Raw genomic sequence first — 22,089 nt, 5'->3', positions numbered from 1 at the left:
TATATCTGTGAAATAAGACACACTACAACTTAAAATTAAGAACGAGAAAAAGAGAACACTATATATAAAAATAAAATAATAACAGTTACATACAGCGGACCCTTGAACTTGAATCCTTGAACAGGGGTAATGGGTGCCGACCCTTCATGCAGCCAAAAATTTGTGTATAACTTTACAGTTGGCCCTCCATATCTGTGTTTCCACATCTGCACAGTCAACCAACCTCAGATTGTGTAGTACTGTAGCCCATATTTATTGAAAAAAATATACCCATAAGAGGACCAGTACAGCTCAAACCCCAGTTGTTCACAACTCAACTGTGTATACAGACACACACACACACACACACACACAAACACAGCAGGAATTATATCTATGTTATGTAACTCAGGGACTAGCAATTAATCAAAGTATCAAATAAGTATATTCACAAAAGTGAACATCTTTCTCAGAAGACCAGTTACATTTCTTCAGTTCATATCTATTCAAATATCTGCTAAAAAATGTGATGTTTCAATGGAAATGAATAATTTTGTCTTCCAGGATATCAGAGGCAAACAGGATAGAAAAGCCAAGAAAGGACAAAAGCATTAGCGTGGAGGGACACAGCAGGGGACCGTGTGAAGAGTCAGAAAAATAGAAGGTCAAGGCCAGAGGCAGTTATCACAGGTTCAGGTCACAAACAGGGCTATCTGCAAAGTCTTGCCTGGAGGCTCATCAGTCCAGACTTCAGGTGTGTAGAACAAATGGTCCGGGGCCCAGGAAGAGCAAGTCAAAAAAACAAGAACCGTGTCAGCAGTATCAATCACCTGCAGAAGGACAGGGTCTGGGACTCTGTTAATGGTGTTTTGAGGCAAGGGAATTCTGATACGCTGTTGACACACAAAGAAAGGATTGTTGACCACTGCTGGCAGCTTGCAGTCTACATTTACACACAAGTGAGTGAATGAAGGGGTCAATATCTCCCACAGCAGAAACCAGCAACCTTCCCTTCCACTGCCCATCTTGATAACCTGCTGGAACAGCTCTGTGCCTAGGTGAGGTCTGCTTATTTCCCGCAGCAGGGGAAATTTCTCCTGTTGCTGAAAGGCCAACATGTGCAGAGTGGCATCACCCTCCCTCTTTGAGTAATATCAGACTCCTCATCCGTGCTCATATTACACTGCCCCATTCTGATGAACCTCGCAGAGTATTTAAGCGGATCCAGGTCTGTTTTACAAGTGTAAATAGGTCCAAAGGATACAGGGGATTTCCTCATGAGATCTTTGCAAATGAAGGTGAATATAATATGGTCTCTTCTGTACTCTCAGAGAAACAGCCCTCCATTATATCAAAATTAGTTCATAATACCCGTTACTGTCAGAATGGTTTTGTGTTATTAAGAAAAGCAAGCTCTCAACTGAGGCCATTTTACCTTCCATTTTATAAGAGGTACAGCCCCTAGTAGACTCAGGGTATTTTGGGAAGGATGGGGGCAAGATCAGATTCAAAAAGAAAAACATCTCAAAAATATCAGAATAGACAGAAAAAATAACATCCTGTCAGATTCACGGCTTAGAGCACAGCAAATCTGCCAAATGAGGACAAAGCTGGCCTAGGTTACGTTACATATAATCCAAAAGTGTGGGGAAAAGTCAGGGATCAAAATTGTTTAGAAATAGCACTTAATGTGTGTAAATTCAGAGGTAATTTGAAACAGATGATCAACTTTCAAGTAAAAAAGAATACAGGTAAGCTCTGAGTGACGTCAGCTCAAGCTCTAAACCAAATCCTACATTCACCAGTTACCCAGGTGTGGTAGTTGGTTAACAAAGTGGAAATCAGTGAGCAGCAACTATCCAGAATCTCACTGCAGGGCAAGAAATCCAGTCAAGGGTCACCTAGGAGCACAGGTAACAGCAAGACCAATAGCCACACTGAAAGGAAACGGGGCAGCGGGGTTAAGGCTTTTCACATCACATTAGACCTAGAAACTGGAACAGCACTAAATCAGAAACCAGAGTTGAAATGGAACTGTTTTTCAGAATTAGAGGAATTCAGAAATGGAAAGTCACACAGGTCATTACTGCACCCAGATATTTTAGCTTCTGTCCTCTGAGATTCAGAATATATAAGGTGGCCAGGAAATCAAGATGAAGCTGTTTCCCAGGCCCAGGAAAGAAAACATTAGGGAGTCCGGCAGATATCCAAGGCCCAAGAACCCACAAAGGAAGGTCTCCTAGACTCTAGAGTAGGGTTTAAATCAAATCCAGCTTAATACCTATTTTTGATTGGTCTGTAAACTGAGAATAGGTTTTTTAAAATGCTTTTTAAATGGTTGTAAAAAAATCAAGAATATTTTATGACACATAAAAAATAAATTTCAGATTTGAGTGTCTGTAAATAAAGTTTTATTGGAACACAGTTACACCTATTCATTTATGAAGTGTCTATGGCTGCTTCACACTAACAAAGTTGGATAGTTAGGACGAAAGAAGGCACGGCTAGCAAAAAGTCTAAAATATTTCCTACTGGATATTTCATAGAAAAATCTTCCCAGGGACTTCCCTGGTGGTGCAGTGGTTAAGAATCTGCCTGCCAATGCAGGGGACACGGGTTCAATCCCTGGGTCGGGAAGATTCCACATGCCATGGAGCAAGAAAGCCCGTGTGCCACAACTACTGAGCCTGCGCTCTAGAGCCTGAGAGCCACAACTACTGAAGCCCACATGCCTAGAGCCCATGCTCCACGACAAGAGAAGCCACCACAATGAGAAGCCCGTGCCACAACAAAGAGTAGACCCCACTCACCATAACTAGAGAAAGCCCGCATACATCAACGAAGACCCAACGCACCCAAAAATAAATGAATAAATAAACAAATAAATAAACAGGCCCCAGGAGATGGGCTTAAAAAAGAGAGAGAGAAAAGGAAAAGAAAAAGCGTGCCAATCCTTGCTCCAGAGCAGGGCTCCCAGAGAACGTCAAAGGAATCACTGAGGACAGGACAAGCCTATTAAAGAAGCAAGAGCGAGAGAGACAACCAACCCTCTTTCTTTCTCAGTAGTTTGGCAATTTCATCTGAGAAGTAGGCTTTTGCTTTGAAGAGTATAGTAGTCATATTAAGGGCTATCCCACACATGTCTAAGAATGAGGCTCACCAATCAGATGAGTGGATGATCTGGCAAGGGGGAGAAACTGGTGACATTTCCTGATAGTACAGTTCTGCTTCCTGGGATATAGTTAGAATGCTCCCCAGGAAGATGGGGAAGCAGCTAGTGGTTTTAGGTGTTAGTCAGATAAAAGAAACAGTGGGACCCTGACACTCCCAACAAAGATGCCTAAGAGTCTCCAAGCTGCATGGGAAACACATCAAACATCACCAAGAGGGGTATGGGTCAAGATTCCTGCCTGCAGGGTGGGAACTTCAGACTAAGTGATAAGGGATTATTCAGGAAGACCAGGCAGTAAAAAGAGGTACGATGCCATATGGTGTGTTGACCTGCCCAACCAGATAGAAACCTTAAGTTTGCTCTCTGGTTTTACAGTCTTTGTTTAGGTGTGGGCTTGCCCTAAGCCACTGCTAACACACTTTAGCCAGAAGGAATCCAAAATCCTATAGATGAATCCTGTGTTTGAATAAAACAACTACGTCACAAATTAAAATTTATGTTTTCCTTCTACTTATAGTAACAGAAGTGTGTGTTCCCCTTCAGGTGATCTAAATTTAACTTAATAAAAATATATGCGCCCATGCATTGTTTAATCCCTGCAACATTTATTTATTGAGCACAGACTCTATGTCAGAGGCTATTTTAGGTACAGGGGATGTAACAGTTTATAAGCAAGGTCCCTGTCTCCTTGGGGTTTTAGATACTAGTGGGTAGAAAATAACTGAAACAACAACTAAGCATGCAGTGTCATGGAGTGCCAGAGAGAAAAATAAAGCAAGGAAGGAAGGAAGGGAGTGTGTGGCAGGCATGGCAGGGGGAGGCTGCTCTTTACACAGAGCTGGCAGGGGAGGCCTCCCGGATGAGGTGATGGTCGAGCAGAGGCCTGAGGGAAGCAGCCTTCAGATTCACTGCGGGAGGAGCAGCACCCTCAGAAGGAAGGCAGGGCACAGCTGGGGAACCCAAGGAACCCCGAGCGCCTGGAGCAGAGCAAGTGTCGGGGCGAGAAGTGGAGCTGAGCTAAGATCAGGTAGGTAAAGTGGCTGGTGATTCTTGTGCAGGGTCTCAGGCCATCGTGAGGACTCCAGGGCTTGTCCTCTAACTAGGAAGCCACTGAGCAGTTTCTGAGCAGAGGAGACACACGGTCAGATGCACAGCAGCCAGAGTAATCCTGTTAAAATTCACTTATTGAAACATTAAAATGGTCCCAAATTAAAAACAAATAACTGCAAAACAACATTCCGTTCACTTAGTCTCCAAAAAATAAATAATTAAATATCTTTCTGGTGTATGGGAAGACCTCAGGAGAAAGGTACATCTTTTTTCCATTTTATTGGGAGATGCTTTGCAACTGTTACATCACAGTCATGCATCACTGACTCAGATTAATTAGGGACAAGACCTGTCAGAATTAGTTAAAAGGTGGAATTATTCTATTTTATTTAAATAAATTTCATTACCCTTTGGTACACGAAGTAAGGAATCAGGCTTGCCAGGGTTACCTAATAAAACTTGTTTTAATGAGCAGATTTTTAAAGGATTGTAATTAGCATGTGTTAGCACCAGTCTCTGCTAGGTTGGCTTCTGCCTACAGTGCAATTTCTATGCTTCACTTTAATTACATAATTCTAAATTGTTTCAAAAGCAGTTTATTCTCTTCACTAGATGTATATCTATAATCTTATTCATTTTCTTAACAAATTCTTTGGGGTGGGATTAATAACGTAAAGATATGAATAGGCATAAATAAATGTGAGGTTAGCTTAGTCCCTTTCTGAGGGTTTAATTCCCAAGTGAACTGGGTGATACTGCTTCCTCCCACAGACTACATCCCCATCGCAAAATGCATGCTTTATTAAGATTAGAGTCGAGGTGGAGAGAACTGTGCAAATCCTTTTATATGAATTACAAGGTCATTAAGACTAACATAAGAGTCACATTTAAGAGTAAGAGGGCATTTCACTGTATTTCTTCAAAATAAGTTTTGTTTTAATATGACTATGGTCCAAAGATCCATATTTAGGCTCTACTGATCTCTGTAAATACTCCAAACTATATGAACAATTTCATGTCAATATGCAATTTTGTGAAGAGAGAAAAATCTATAGCCTAGAAAAGTTTATCCAAAGAAGGTTAAAGATCCAAAAGTGTTAAGAATTGCTGTTCTAAGTGATTCACAATGAAGATAAAATTATTTCACTGGAGAATTATTTCTTTTTTCACCCCCATCTGATTCTTGGGAGGTATTCTCATTTTACTTCAATATTGACTTACATAGTTTTCATTTAGTTTTAAATGAAAAATGTTTCATTATATAAATATCCTTTTTGAACTTAGAAAAAAATAAAATTCTAATCTGTGCTTCTTTTTAATTATGGTTGACATTTAAACTAGTTCTTTGTTTTTCTACTTTTTTGTTAAAAGGGAATATTTTACAAACTTTTGCTCATAGGATATTCTATGCAAGTGTCATCGCCTACTTGTCCTTCATTAAGGGGACACACTGACTAGCTTTTTTAATGTAAGGAAATTGCATGGATCCAGCATGTAAGGCTGGCTACCTGCCTTACTGTTGTTGTTGTTACTTTTACCTTAAATCAGAGTTTTTTTCATCTCAGCACTACTGACATGTCGGACCAAATAACTCGTTACTGTGAGGGGTTGTCTTTTGCACTGTAGGATGTTTAGCAGCATCTGTGGCCTCCACTCACCTGATGCAGGATGGGCATCCTCAGTTGTGACAACCAAAACACATACCACTAAATGGTCCCCAGGAGAAGGAGACAGTGAAGGGGACAAAATCACCCCAGACTGAAATTCAGTGATTTTAAATCACTGATTCTTTGGCTTTCTGGGTGGTGGGGAGGGGATGGCCTTATCTTATTCCTCTTGTCCATTTTATGGATGTATTTTTAGAAAGTGACCAGGAGATGTAATTTAATTTTGAAATGAAGATTTATATAAGGAATATCAAAAGAAACGGTCACTGGAATAATCTACACATATCAGAATGACATTTGAAAATCATGTTTTATCAGAGTTCTCTTGGAAAGTTCCTGATAAATAAATTTAAATACATAATTGAAATTACCAGCTTTTAAATGAGAAACTGTTTGGGGAATGGCAATTGGCTGAAGAAAACATCTTCAATATTACAACTTCATTACAGCTCCAATATAATTAAGCCTGTTAATAAAACATAGCCTTGGTACTTATAACAGTAAACATTGATGTTTTAAGTCCACCTAAAATCAACACATTTGAACTATTATCATTAAAAGTGAAAAAAAACTAATATTGCTTTTTTGTACAATTCCAAATATTTTGTTCCCAAAATATAATTTCCTTTTATTTCCCTAGAAAAACTTTAGCTATTTTATATGAAAATTTATCTTAAAGCACAGTGAGAATAAAAAAAGTCTAAGAAAACCATTGTTGTTATAGCTCTTTAAAAAAAAAAAAAGCTTCTCATGCTCTTTACAAGTAGGCACTTGTCGTCATTTGTCTTTGGTACCCTTCATAATCCTCATACTGCTGGATGTGTTTATTCACTCATCATCCCCTACACGTAAGTGTCTCCAAAGTACATATTCTCATTCTCTAGAGCTCTATGTCATGTCCCACATGTAAGTCAGATAAGACACACGCAAACTAAAGTAATTACAGTACTGAGTCAGAAAAGATACATGTTTGGCTAAGACACGAGGGACTAAGGAGAAGTGAGCCTTACTCCGGTTGAGACCCCACAGGAGGAAGAACACCCTAGAAAGGCTAAACCACATTTAGGTGATGGAGTTGGTGCAAAGACTATCCTGCTTGGTCAGAGGACACTTGGAGCACAATCTGACTGTCTTCACTTCCTCCATAAAAACAAGGACCCAAAACCAGGAGTCTAACTACAGTCAAGTACTGGTCTAGGAGGGACGATCATAATCCCTGCCAACCGCTTCCATCCTGAGGAGGAGGGGAAGTGGTTAGAGACGTACACTTTTTGACAAAAAGTGAATGATCAGGGTTTAGGTGGTGGTGTTTGCTATTTGTTTTTGTTTTGTCTTTTTTTGTCCACTGTCTCCCCAAAGAGATATTTTCCAATCTTTATAAAAAAAAATTTCATGTTCTCATATTCAACTAAATTTCTCCCAACTTTCTTTGCCTGCTTTGTTCTCTGTTCTTAAAGGGATCAATATTTCTCTAGTCACCCAAACTAAACACCTCAGAGGAACCTCTTTCTATCCCAGCCACCACAATATAACTGCTACCCAAGATGGTCTGATTCTACCTTCACAATGGCTCTAGTATCTTTGCTTGTCCTGCCTTCTCTGCTCCCATTACCACAGTTTAGGAACTCATCATGTCATACATAAATTAATTCAGAAGACTTTTAAATGCTCTTCAACACCAGCTTCTCCTGACTATAAACAATTATGATTATTAGCAAATTTGTCTTTCGGGGAACTAATACAATCATGTGTGTCAACTAAATTAATCTTTTATTTTATATTTTTATTTATTGGCAGCATGGGCTTTCTATAGTTGCAGAGAACGGGGGCTACTCTTCATCACAGTGCGCAGACTTCTTACTGAGGTGGCTTCTCTTGCTGTGGCGCATGGGCTCTAGGCGCACAGGCTTCAGCAGTTGTGGTGCTTGGGCTCAATAGTTGTGGCTCTCGGGTTCTAGAGCACAGGATCAGTAGTTGTGGCACGCAGGCTTAGTTGCTCCGTGGCATGTGGGATCTTCCCGGACCAGGGATTAAACCCATGTCCCCTGCATTGGCAGCCAGATTCTTAACCACTGTGCCACCAGGGAAGCCCATAAATTAATCTTTAGTAATTTCCTATTTTCTACAGATTAGTGATAAAATTTCCTGGCATAGAAAGTCAAGACTCCCCATTACTATTCCCAATCAAACTTTATGGCCAACACACAGATTATACTCCAATCATTCCAGATTTTCTATCATTCTTCAAGTGTGACAAGGACATTTATATCTGATCTTTCCTTTTGATGCTCTTTCTATAATGCTTTGAGTCCAATCCCTACTTCTTTATAGCAAAATTCTGTTCATTATCCACTGTACTTCAGTTAAAATTCTTAGCCTATTCCTTAGTGTTCTCATGACACTTAGTAAGAGCTTCATTACAGTATGTAACCACACTGTATTTTAGCTTCATACATCACAATCTGTCCTCCTGAACTGTAAACTTGTGGTTAAGGACTATGTCTCATTCATCTCTGTAGTCTTTCAGTATTTTAACTGCAACAGAGTTAGCACTATTCAACTCAATCAATGCTTAATGCTAATTGCTGGAAATCACATCATATATGCTTTAATTTTGCTCACCTGTTTCATTTTATGTTTATCCAGACTGGCATAACATTTTACTTCTAAGATCAAATGTTGATGTAAAAAACTCATGTAATGATTAAGAAATTAGAAGAAGAAATAATGGATAGGAAGAAATTAAATCAGTAACTTTTAATAATTTTTTAAGATATTTTCAGAGCTAATCAAAATATAAAATACTGTTTCACTACCTCAATTATAAAGTGTTTTGCTCTTAATACAAAATAGATTAACAATTAAAGCACTGTTTGTTTTTTAAAAAATAATCCAACCAAAATTCATCTGAATAGGCAAAACCATTGATACTCAAGGGAATCATAATTGTGAATATCCCTACAGGGGAACTGTTTACATAATATAAGATTCCAATTAAATATTTGTAAGTAAAATTACTCATTTTCTGGACAGAATGAATGAAAGACAAGATTTCCTACACATCAAAATAACAGATTCACAAAAATTAATGCCATCTTCTTTGGAGATTAATTTTGTAGGCTACAGAAATTTTTCTTCTTATTCTAAGCCTTGCGTTAAAACTTTTACACAATATACCTGTTGCTGAAAATTGAAAGCAATCTTTGAACAGTGAACTACTGAACTTCAACAGTGTGAACAAAATCCTACCAAATAATTTTTCTGTCATTTCATAGACAACATATTGTAAATAACCACTGAAACACAAAATGTGAGAAAACATTTTAACAGAAGAGGAATTCAAGTCATATTACTGTGTGTCTATCTTCTTTCCTGCAACAGTCCATTAGCCTTTTAAACTAATCAACAAAATTAACATATCAAACAATAACCTGACACAATCATCACTCCATGGCAAGTTTATCTGTTTTTGTTAAGCAGATGCACTATGAATCAAATTCAAAGAGCAAAAATGCTTCTACCTTTGGAGCATTTTTAAAGAAAACAAATTCTAATTTTCAAACTTAAAAATACTGAGAACATATAGCACTACCTTTCCTAAAGTGACTTTTCTACCAAACTAAACCACATCAAGCATTATAAAATGCTAAAAGTGTTATAATTGAACTCTAAATTGCACTTTCAAAAGTTACCTCTGAACTGTTTCCTGAATGTACTCTACTAAAATAAGTTATGAGCATTGGTTGTTTAAAACACACATGGCCACCTGAGGGTTCATCTGATCTTAGAATCCATCATCCCGTAAATGTCCTGTCCTGATTCTCTGTCTACGATTTGCAGAATAGTTGTGGGTTTTTTTTTTAATATTTATTTATTTATTTGACTGCACTGGGTCTTAGTTGTGGCACTCAGGATCTCCACTGCCGAGTGCAGGATCTTTAGTTGCGGCACATGGGCTCTAGTTCCCCCAACCAGGGATCAAACCCAGGCCCCTTGCATTGGCAGCACCGAGTCTTAACCACTGGACCATCAGGGAAGTCCCTAAAGAATAGTTTTTAAAATTTACTTTGTCATGTTACATTTCACCTTAATTACTATTAGGTTTGTTTCCTTAACCTTCACTGTTTTCTGATAAATATTCATTTTCTTTATCCATAAGTGAGGAGAGTAATAGATTGTCTTGCATAGCAAGTAAATAATTAATGCAGGATCAAATATGACCACTTAAAACACTTTTACCAAGATACTAAAACTTACTGTCACTAAAATATAATTAGTATCTGTATTTACTATGAGTGTTTCAATGATCTCGATGATAGTTCAGCTCTCAAGTTAGAACTAAAGATAAATAGTAAAATTATATAAGATCTCTAGGAAAGGATCTTAGTCTACTGTTATTTTAATCTTCATAAAATTTTGAGATTTTTTTCTCTACTTATTAAACAACAGTGTGAGTACTGCAAAGTTACACAGCTACTGGAGGCCGCACAGTGTTCACTGAAAAGCATGGACTGTGATAGCAGAATGTGCAGATTTGAATGCCAACTCAACCACTTACTAGCTGCATGACTTTGGTTAACTCTGTAACCTCTTTGGGCTTTAGATTCCTGGTCTGTAAAATGGAGATAAGAATGGCACTTGTTTGTATGGTGGCTTAAAAGACTGTATGCATGGAGAGCACTTAGACCAGTGCCTGATAACACAGTCAACAGTTTTGTTATTAATTCTAGTGACAAAATTCCTTGGAATTTTTCTCCTTTTAGTCAGCCATCATCAAATCTTAACACAATAGCTTACTATATCTAAATTTATTTTTATTATCGAAGCTATCAGAAGAAAGGGAAAAGAGCAATGATTTTTAAGTGATTAAAAGATCCCTGAGCTCTTTCCTAGGCTTCCTGGCTACAGAAGCCGTTCTTGCCTGTGGTGAGGTAAGGGAGAGGAGATGGGATTCTGTACAACTCAAGCCCCAGTAAAGAAAACAAAGAAAAAGATGCAAGTAATATTTGGAATTATTTTCCTTTAAAGTCTTATTAGGGCATAATTCTGAATCCAAGAAACTATTCTAAACTTCCAATACTCTGCTAGGGGATTCTACCTTGAAACTAGGGAAGACAGGACAAGATGGAAATAAAATAAGGTTAGTAGAAAAATCAGGAGATACGTTCAAGCAAACGTTATGCGTTAGTAGATCAAACTGTACTACACCCAGCGAGTCTCCATCACAGATTGTTCTTCATTTGTAACAGGACCATTTTTCTGTATTATTTCATATAAAATTTAACTACTTTTAGTGTAACTCAGAAACTAGCTTTTTCATTTAATATATAGAAAAAATAATTTACAAAGGAACCAATAACAAGTGGACTTAGATCCAAATTCACTAATTAAAAGAGAATTTAAAATATTCTTGAACCTATAGTTTTTACGCCTATATTTTATCTTTCTACTCTAAGTTGTTTACTTAAAGAGATTATGAATTTAACTTTCAACTAAGAATTATAAAGGGTATGTTACTGGCACCACATTAAATGAACCAAAAGAAAGAAAAAAAGAAAGAAGCTAGAGTAGATAATAATGCATATTTTTGAAAATATTTATTAGTTGGGAGAAGACGATTTCTTTGTGCTACTTCTCACTTTTGTTAGGAGAGGTTAATCATTTCTGCAGACAGTAAGATATTCTAAGAAGTAATTTAGCCTTCACACCAAATAATCAAGAAAAAGAGGTGAGATTTAATCAAATAAAAGGTGAAGATAAAACGAGTACTTTGCTTTTTACTACTGAATAGCGTTAAATTACCTTTTATCTGTTGGAGAGTCACTAGAGAAAGCTGTTTAACAATAAAAATTACATATTCTTGTGTAATTATAAACTGTTATGAATAACTGCCCAAAAAGAAGAAGGTGATAAAGAATAACTATTTAAGTATCACTCCCTTAGAACGTTGTTGGATTTCTCATAACACTGAAAAAGACTTTTAACTGTCATTCATAAAAACATCCACTTTGTTTTCTCAGCACATCAGTTAACATTTACTTACACTAACTGTTCTTTCCCTTGTGACTCTTTCTTTCAAAGGGTTTAAAACCGAAATCTTGTAACAATACCCATTTAAGGCAATTTAATTATTTGATAACTACTGGGAATATTTAAGATTAATATTCATTGAATTTAAGGTTATACAATGTGATTTGATTGGTTCCTTATAAATTCTAGGAACCTGGAAGAGGTTTCACTTCCAGGTTCACTTTTTTACAAAAAAAGGTAAATTTTTTTTTTTACAAATTTTTTTTTTACAAAAAGGTAAATTTTTGTTAAAATCAGAAGAACAAACAACGACTGTTAATTTTATCCTGTGAAAATTAGAGGGGAGATATTTGACCCAAGAAATTTTTGCAAAGACTAGAGAGATCTAAAATTGAGGTTCAAATATTACTTTTACAGAATGATGCCATGCCTCCAAAATCAGTTAAAAGAAGAGACAGTACATGCAAAATGAGGTAATAAGCACATTTTTCTTCTCTTTGGAGATCTGTGTGTGACCTTTACAGATAGAAACTGGGCATATTACCTCCAGTCTCTATCTGTAAAATCTATATTGGGCTTAGATCATTCCTAAGGGCTCTTCCAGTTTTACATTTTAGGAAAAGGAAATTATATATATCCTAGATGCCATAAATTATCACTCATAGGCATGGGGAAACTGCTTATATAGAAAGTAAAGTCTTTATACAGTCTTTAATCTCTACCTGTCAGTGTATGTAATTTCATGTATTGTTACATATGTCAAACTATAAAACCTGTTCAATCAGAGCATCTCTCTGAAATATAATGGTTCCATACCAGGGTTAATATATAAGGTATCACTTATGCTCTCCAAAACTTACAAAGTTTTCTTTTCTTGTATTAGGATTAGTCATTTTTAACTTAATATTTATCCTGTAATAAATACAGGGGAGGATTGATTTGAACCAAAAACAACTTCAAAATTCTCCTTGAAAGGGAACACGAATTCCAATGCCTTTTCAACTTTACTGCTGCAAATCAGCTTCCCTAGACATCAGTACCTCTTTATATAGAGGATATTAAGAATTTAGATTTGGCAATGTCATCAAAGAATTTTGACTTTGGATAAGTCATATAGATTCAGAAAACTTTAGTTTCCCTAATTATTAAAAACAAAAAAAAAATTAAGAGTTTGTACTATCTATAAGATAATCTATGACATCTTTTATTACAATATTATGATTCTGATTATTTATATATAATATATATTACATTGTATATGATATACATACACAGTGTATATCATATATATAATACATAACAGTTTCTGAAATATTTTTTCCCACTATTGAGTGTATTCCTCTCAGGAAGAAACTACTAAACATTAAGAAATGATTAATTAATTGTATAATATCACTTATATGCAAAACAAACTAGCAAACACAAGAAAACAGAAGCAGAGTCACAGATATAGAGAACAAACTAGTGGTTATCCATGGGGGTGGGGGTAGAGGTACAATAGAGAGGTAGGGTTTTAAGAGGTACAAACTACTATGTATAAAATAAGCTATAATGATATATTGTGCAAGCACAGGGAATACAGCCAATATTTTATAACTAGAAATGGAGTAAAATTTTTAAAAAGTGAATCATTATGTTGTGCACCTGAAACATATAATATTGTAAATCAACTATACCTCAATTAAAAAATTAAAATTACTTACATAGTACTTGGTAAGTAATGCCCCCTAATAATTTATTTGTTTATTTACATTAAATATCTTCCGAAGTTTATTAACTCCTCACCAAAATGATAAGATTAATTAATTAATTAATTACTATCTTTAGCTGCATCATTGCTGCGCAAGGGCTTTCTCTAGTTGTGGAGACTGGAGGCTACTCTTCGTTGTGGTGCAGTGGCTTCTCTGTTACAGAGCATGGGCTCTAGGTGCATGGGCTTCAGTAGTTGCAGCATGCAGGCTCAGTTGTTGTGGGACATGGGCTTAATTGCTCTGCAGCATGTGGGATCTTCCTGGACCAGGGATCGAACCCACGTCCCATGCATTGGCAGGCAGATTCTTAACTACTGCACCACCAAGTAAGTCCCAAGATGCATTATTTAACTCTAATAATTCTCAGAAGGAAATAAAGTGATCAAATATTTCTCTGCTTTACAGCGAGAACAGCTAAAAGTAAATGAGCAGATGGGATGTGCTTCGGCAGTTCACAGAACAGACCAGTGTCAGAAGTAGAATAAAGTGGGGTCCACCGAGTGTCTAGAGTTTTCTATTAATACTGTAATTTTCTATTGCACTTTATAATAACATATGAGTGATGATGTTTATGTGTTCTGGGGTAGTGGCTGTGAGAGGTGGTAGAACGGATGTAATCATTAGGAGATTATGATCTCAGGAAGGTTAACTTATTGCACCAGGGGTCCCAGGGCACTAATACAGACTAGATTTTAAAAGGCCACAAGAGCCTTCCATTGGCCCTCTAGCTCCTGGGCTTCTTTGAGCCTTATCAGTAAAGGCTTACCTTAAAAGGGGATACTGATCTGCAAATATAAATGTTTCTTAAAACTTTCAAATAACTGTCTTGCTCTTTCCAATGTCTACGCAAAGTGTAAATTCAAGTCTTTAGAGAATGAGATAACCCAGTAATAAAAATTTTCATATCACCAACTGCGAAGTTGTCTCAAATACTGATCTCCTTGAAAATAAAGGACTATAAGAGGGTACTTTCTCACTTAGGACATCAAATTCGTCAGATCAAAGCTCTACTTTCTCTTTTCTTTCCCTGGTCTAGTTCTTTTCAGATTCCTATATAGTTGAATTTAATGAGTCTTTTGCCCACCTTCCTAGTTTTTCCTTACTGTTTTTAGTTATTTGGGCTTCACTATAGGTTTCAATAAATTCCTCAGTAATACTGCTTATCAAAGATCAAGCACAAAAACAATGGAAATACAGAATAATTTTGATAACAATTTGGCTATTACCTTAAGTATTTTATTTCACTACCTGAAAGGTATTTCCCCCTTGTTTGATATGCTGATATACAGCTCAAACTACCTGGTTTACCAGAAATTTGTTTATACCTCAAGAGAAAACAGGCCATTTTATTCAAATAAAAGATGAACATAATGATAAAAAACAAGCTAATTAACAGAAGCATGAGGTCAGATGTTCTCTCCAAATTCCCTCAACACTGTAACGTTAGTTTAGAGTTAGCTATAATCCTTCCAGGTTGTTCAAACAAAATTGTCTGACTAGCTGCTCCAAAGGCAGAGAAAAAATGGAGCTGCTTAGGAAATTGCCTGCACTTTCAAATTTGTGGAACCGAAATATGCTTGGTGCTTTTCAGAGACTATGTGGCCCACACAGAGAGCAGTGCCACCCGGGTGTATTTCAGTTCTCACCCAAGAAGATGGAGTCGAGGGGCGTTAGGGTGATGAAAACTAGATTCTGATGAACTGGTGGAGCACTGGTATCCCTGATGCTGCTCAGGTGACCACGACCCATCCACACATGCAGACACAGCAACGCAGACTGTGACGCACTCCTCTTACTTACGATCTTTCCACTGGCTTATAATAAAACCCAGACACTCTAACTTGGTTTACAAAGCCCTAACACCAGGCACTACCAACCCTTCTGACTCATCGCAGGTCATCTCCCATTCACTCAGGGCAGGGCGCATGCTGGTCCCTGACTCCTCCCCTAACAAGGGGAACTCCCTCTGCTTGCAACCCTCCCTCCCTGAGCTTTTCTGTGACAGTTTCTTCATGTCATTTAGGTTATCAGTTTAAATGTGACCTCCACGTATATACTGTGTCAGACAAGCCACTCTAAAGTACTGACAAAGACTCTCTCCTTGACCAACTTTAGACAGGCTCCTCTAAGCCCTTTTTTCAACTAAGTCTTGTCCTTTGCAGTCCTGTCCTCAACCTGCAGAAGCTAGTTTTGGCAAGGACTCCTACTAAGTCATCCTCCCACCCTTGACTTTTGCTCACCGTTGACATCTGATCAGGTTCCTCACCATCCTTGCTTGATATCTAAATCCTTGGTCTGCCTTTAATAAGAATCTTGTTATCCTAGGCCACTTTTGCAAGAATCCCCCTACTTTTGATATCTCCTTTTAATAATTTTCCACCCACTGACCCCTCATTCTGCTCCTGGGCCCTAAAATCTCCAGCTATCTTTGCTACAATTGGAATTTAACTCAGCTCTTTCTCCTGCTCCAGTAATATTAAATAAAATCTGTCGCCTTTAACTAGTGTCTGATTCTGTCTCGCTTTGACAATAGCCACCCAAAGCCCTGGTATCAAATTACGCAATTTTAATTCTCTGCACAGAACCAATCCCATGACATTATTACAATGGATTATTTGTTTATGGTGCAAAGCTTTGGAAGAGCAGGGACACGATCTTCCTTGATCACTGCTTCGTCACCAGGGTGTTGAGCCTAGAACATGGCCTGGCAATGGCTACACACTCAATAAAATTTTGTTGGGCTAGGCAATTAAAAACTATATTTTTCATGGTTTGTCTAAAGGGGTATGAAAATGCACACAAGAGAATGCTGAAAATTAGCATATAAGAAGGCAGAAATAAACATAACAAATATTAAAAGTTGTTCTCTCTAGTTTCGTCTTCATACATGATTGTGTTTTCCAAATTTTCTGCTAAATGTGTGTATTACTTTGAAAATCAGAAAAACATTAAAAAATTACACTGAAGAAAAGAAAGTGGTTTAGTGAACGACCACTTTTAGTTGGTTTAATATGTTTCTTTGGGGGAAACCTTTTACTCACTGTAAATTCTCAGATTATCGATTCTGTGCCAAGAGAAAGACACACAAAAAATAAAAATATAACAAGCCAATTTTCACAGGGGAAAAAATTGACAAAAATAGTATTTCCTTCCTTGAAGTTCTAAAACCTGACAGATTTTAAGAAAATCAAGAAAATAATAGAACAGAAGAAGGGGAAGAAAAGAACAAGAGTCTCATATTATTCAGATATCAGATTACCTTATTTCAGGGAATTAAGGCCAAATGCTGTCCTTCATAATCTGAACGAGTAGGGAGGAAGTGCAAGTGATCCCTGTGAAGCTGTTAATGGCTCAATGACCTCAACAGGAACAGCCGTGCTCTGCTCACTGCACGCCCGTCCCAGTCCACCCACAGATGTCCACTGTGGCATCTACCTGTACATCACATCCTTGTCTGCAGCTACTTAATATTACATGGCATTACTGTTGTTGTTTCATCATTTTTCTTTACATGAGTAAATACAACATTGTCACATTACATGACATGGAGATCTCTATCAATTAAGATAAAATGAATAACAACTCATCCTCATTTCCCCAATTAGAAAAAAAAAAAGCTTTGGCAGAAGGACTTCCCTGATGGTGTAGTGGTTAAGAATCTGCCTGCCAGTGCAGGGGACATGGGTTCCATCCCTGGTCTGGGAAGATCCCACATGCCACGGAGCAACTAAGGCTGTGTGTCACAACTACTGAGCCTGTGCTCTAGAGCCCAAGAGCCACAACTACTCAAGTCTGCGCGCCTAGAGCCCGTGCTCCACAACAAGAGAAGCCACCGCAGTGAGAAGCCCAAGCACCATAATAAAGAGTACCCCCTGCTCACTGCAACTAAAGAAAGCCCATGCAGGGCAAAAAGACCCAACATGGCCAATAAATTAATTAAAAAAAAAAAAAAAAGCTTTGGTGTAATCCACTGGGCAAGCTCCTACCTCAGGGCCTGTTTACAAAGGCAGTTTGTTCCCTCTGCCTGTAAAGCTTTGGTTCTCCAGAAAGCCAAATGTCTTGCTTTCTCCTGTTTTTTAGTTTTTCACTCAAATTTCACTCTCAATAAAGTCATCCTGATCAATTATTTAAAGTGTTATCCCCGAACATACCAATTTCCTTCCCCTGCTTTCTTTCTCTCCTAGTAAGTATCACAACCTAACATCCTCTACTTTGTTTACAGTCTGTCTACCCCAACAATGCAAGCTCCGGGCTTCCTAGGTGGTGCAGTGGTTAAGAATCCGCCTGCCAACGCAGGGGGCACAGATTCAATCCCTGCTCCAGGAAGATCCCACATGTCACAGAGCAACTAAGCCCATGCACCACAACTATTGAGCCCATGTGCTGCAACTACTGAAGTCCACAGGCCTAGAGCCCGTGCTCCGCAACAAGAGAAGCCACGGCAATGCGGAGCCTGCTCACCGCAACCAAAGAAAGCCCGCACACAGCCAAAAAAAACAAAAACAAAAAACAGAAAACAATGCAAGCTCCACACGATCAGGAATATTAGTCAGCTGTGTTCCCACCATATTCGCAGAAAATTAATTTGCTGAGTAAATGAATGATATAAGTGAATTGGCCACTGTTCTGGTTTTTGAGATTGTGCCTTAGAAGTTCGATCTATCTATGATTTATACCCGGAAGTACAGGATCACTAGAAATTTCTCTTGTGGTCAGAAATGGGTCTGAGAGTTCAAAAGACTTGAGAGAGAGAAAAGAAAACCTCCAGCGAGGCGAGCAAGGAGCTATGACATTGGCTGCTATGGACCCCTGAAAAAATGCTATGACGTGTCAGAGTGTGTTGATGGTGCGATGTCCCCTGTGTACAACTTCCCCTTTTTTGGTAAGGTTATTCTGCATGGGGTGTCAAAACAAAAGTCATTTTCGTCTCACTTTGGGTTTCTTTGGTTTGACTATGGTCTGCTAGAGGAAATGGAGGCAACTACTTTCGCTATCTACAAAAATTGAGTTTCACAGAAGGATCCTGATTGAAAACAAAACAAACAAGCAAAAAAAACTCTCCTTCATAAGAATAACAAGTTCATTTTATCCTAAACCTGAGGAAGAAAAGCACTCTTCGAACTATAGTGCGTTATCACTGTGTAATTTCTCTTTAGCCAATACTATGGGTTGAATTGCGTCCCTCCAAAATTCATGTTGAAGTCCTAACTCCCAGTATCTCAGAATGGGTTTATATTTGGAGTTAGGGTTTTTAAAAGAGTAATTAAGTTAAAATGAGGTCATTAGGGTAGACCCTAATCCAAATATGATAAGTGCCCTTACACAAAGAAGAAATTAAAATAGAGACATCATACAGATGGAAGACCATGTGAAAACACAAGGAGGAGATGGCCACCTACAAGCCAAGGAGAGGGGTCTCAGAAGAAACCAACACTCCCTACACCTTGATCTCAGACTTCTTGTTTCCAGACTTCTGGAAACAAGAAATTTGAGAAAATACATTTCTCTGTTTAAGCTACCAGTCTGTGGTACTTTGTTATGGCAGGCCTAACAAAATAATACATTCAACAAAGAAATGCCATAGATTTCATTAGGGTAAAATACTTATAAAGAGGCATAGTTACACTTCAGAGGTTGTTTTGTTCTCTCTCTAAACCAGGAGACTCTTATTAGACAGCTGCTAGTTTGTTAATGCTTCAGATTTACTTGTTAGTATCTATTTACTCGCTTAAGAACCTAAGAAGTACCCACTAAAATGCAGGATAGTAAAAACTTCAAGGAAGGAATAGAAACTGAATGGCCCTATCTATAAAAATAGAGAAATATAAACCTTCTCAGTGAATGATTTTGCTAACTCTACTGAACTACCACTCCCTCTCTCACGCCTTGCCCATCAGAAATACTTTGGGTGACAGTAAAACTGACAGAGCTAGGACAGTAACATTTTCCAGAAATAATCAAAACTATTGTCACAGAATGTAGCATTTTCTTTTTCTTTCCTTTGTTTCCTTCTTCTATTTGCCTTACATTCATCAATATTTTTTATTTTTGAACACTATCATGCTATTATATTCATGAGGGATAATATTCTAAAACCATTTTACTAGTTTCTGGAATAGAATCAATGATGACAAGGTAAACATTTTACAAGACAGGTGAAAAGTAACTTAGCTGACTAATAGAATGGCATAAGTTTTGTCTCTCCATACTTCAGTAGCAGCAGCTGAAGAATCCTTAAAGATACGTAACTAATTACACCTAGCATTATTTTTAAAAGTGTTCATATGAAAGAACTGCTACCTTAGGAAAAACCTTTTTAAAGAAACTTTGAAGAATCAAATGTAACCAATATCAAAAGTTAGGAGACTATTTGTTAACAAGTGCAATTATTTCTAGTTTATTAAATTAATATTTTTTTAAATTGTGGTAAAATTACATAATGTAAAATTTTAATTAATATTTAAAATATACTGAAAACACTTCCTTACCAATATTGGGGTGCTTCAAAAGACGGCAGATTCTAGCTTCCCTTTCCAGTTTCTGATGATCTGTTAAAAAAAAAAAAAAAAAACAGAAAAATAAATCACAACTTTTAACAAAAGAGATCAAACGACAATAAACAGCATATCAAAATGACATAAAGCCTTTACATTTATTCTTTGGTTACTTTTATTTAAAAAAAAATCATTTGAATTTGGAATTAGGTGAAAACAATAGTTTAACAATCTAATTATCTTTATTTTTTATTGGCTTGAAGCTAGTTTAACAATCTAATTATATTTTTTATTGGCTTGAATGAGGTATAGAAGGGCTGCATTTAGACTTACGCTGGGGAAAACAGTAAAAATAGCACAATAGTATTCTTTCTTATCTTTACCCTAGGTATATACTATTACAACTTAAATAAGCCAATATAGATGTAAACATTTGAGCAAAGGATACCTATCTGGTGATTGGAATGCCAGTGCAACCAGTGCTAAACAGGGTTAATACCAGTTTATCCCTAACAACAAAGTGTTCCCTGTCCATTCGTAATTTTTTTTTAATTTATTTACTTATTTATTGGCTGTGTTGGGTCTTTGTTGCTGTGCTCAGGCTTTCTCTAGTTGCGGCAGTGGGGGGCTACTCTTCATTGTGTTGTGTGGGCTCCTTATTGCCGTGGCTTCTCTTGTTGCGAAGCACAGGCTCTAGGTGCGTGGGCTTCAGTAGTCGCAGCACATGGGCTCAATAGTTGTGGCTCACGGGTTCTAAAGCGCAAGCTCAATAGTTGTGGTGCACGGCTTAACTGCTCTGTGGCATGTGGGATCTTTCTGCAGCAGGGATCGAACCCTTGTCCCCTGCATTGGCAGGCGGATCCTTAACCACTGTGCCACGTAGGAAGCCCCTCCAGTTGTATTTTCTATCAACCACTCTTCACACAATTTTTGGTCCAACTTCCTAGGCATACGATGCTTTGCGGTATATCAAGGACTCCCTAAACACCAAACTGCCTGGTCGTCTCCACCCTTCTCCGTTTCCCCAACCAACCAAAGGGGCACAGACTACTGCAAACGTGCATTTTAAAAACTATCTGATACTCTCCTTTGGTTTCTTTGTAGTCATTCATATGCACATAATTATAACCCAAATCACCTGCCAAAGCACAAAATAAATGGCAGAGAGAGGCAAGAACACAGCAGAAACACATGTTGCCAGTAAGAATAGTACTGTGGAGTGTGGTTCTTATTGAAAGCCTGCACACAGAGGACCTGATTTAAACTGTACAATAGCCCTCTAAGATAGGCAATGTTATCATCCCTACTTTACAAGCACAACAACTAAGGCAGAGAGAAGTTAAGATTATAAAATTAGTAAGTGGCATCTACCAAATTTGCTCTCATTAAGTAGTGTCACAAAATAGCCTTAAAGAGAATGAGAGGTGACACCTACCTAACCACCCACACACAGTTTATGCCAATGGTCCTCAAACTCTGTGGTCTCAGAACCTCAACACTCAAAAATTAAGTACCCCCCACCAAGCTCTTGTTTATGTAGATTAGATCAATTAATGTTAACTCTATTAGAAACAAAATAAACTTTAAATATATATTTATTAATTCACTTAAAAACAATAATGAACCCATTACATTAACATAAGTGACTGCATTTAATTTTTAAATTTTTCTTTGGAAATAACTGAAACTTACAGATAATTTTAAAAATAAGAATAGTACAACATGCACCCCAATGTTCATGGCAGCACTATTTACAACAGCCAGGACATGGAAGCAACCTAAATGTCCATCAACAGAGGAATGGATAAAAAAGATGTGGTACACATGAGGGTGAGTCAAAAATTACCTGCACTCTGGCTGCAGAATTTATTTTAATTAACTTTTAGAAAAGACAAATACATCATTTTTCAACATAATATCCTTGCTTTTCAACACACTTTGTCCAT

At 37.5% G+C, this 22,089-nt stretch overlaps 1 protein-coding gene across 8 annotated transcripts in view; it reads right to left on the bottom strand.

Moving 5' to 3' along the window:
* CAMK2D (calcium/calmodulin dependent protein kinase II delta) overlaps positions 1-22,089 on the bottom strand; it is a 284,123-nt gene that overhangs the window by 175,089 nt on the left and 86,945 nt on the right. For all 8 annotated transcript variants that reach the window (XM_057705222.1, XM_057705215.1, XM_057705216.1 and 5 more), the window contains exon 3: positions 20,138-20,197. In XM_057705222.1, the coding sequence (XP_057561205.1) occupies positions 20,138-20,197 (60 nt within the window). The remainder of the gene's footprint in view (positions 1-20,137; positions 20,198-22,089) is intronic.

The sequence above is a fragment of the Hippopotamus amphibius genome, chromosome 13 (genome assembly GCF_030028045.1).
Source record: "Hippopotamus amphibius kiboko isolate mHipAmp2 chromosome 13, mHipAmp2.hap2, whole genome shotgun sequence".
NCBI lineage: Eukaryota > Metazoa > Chordata > Mammalia > Artiodactyla > Hippopotamidae > Hippopotamus > Hippopotamus amphibius.
Note: the sequence above shows the minus strand (reverse complement) of the source record. Positions and strands in the feature narration are given on the sequence as shown.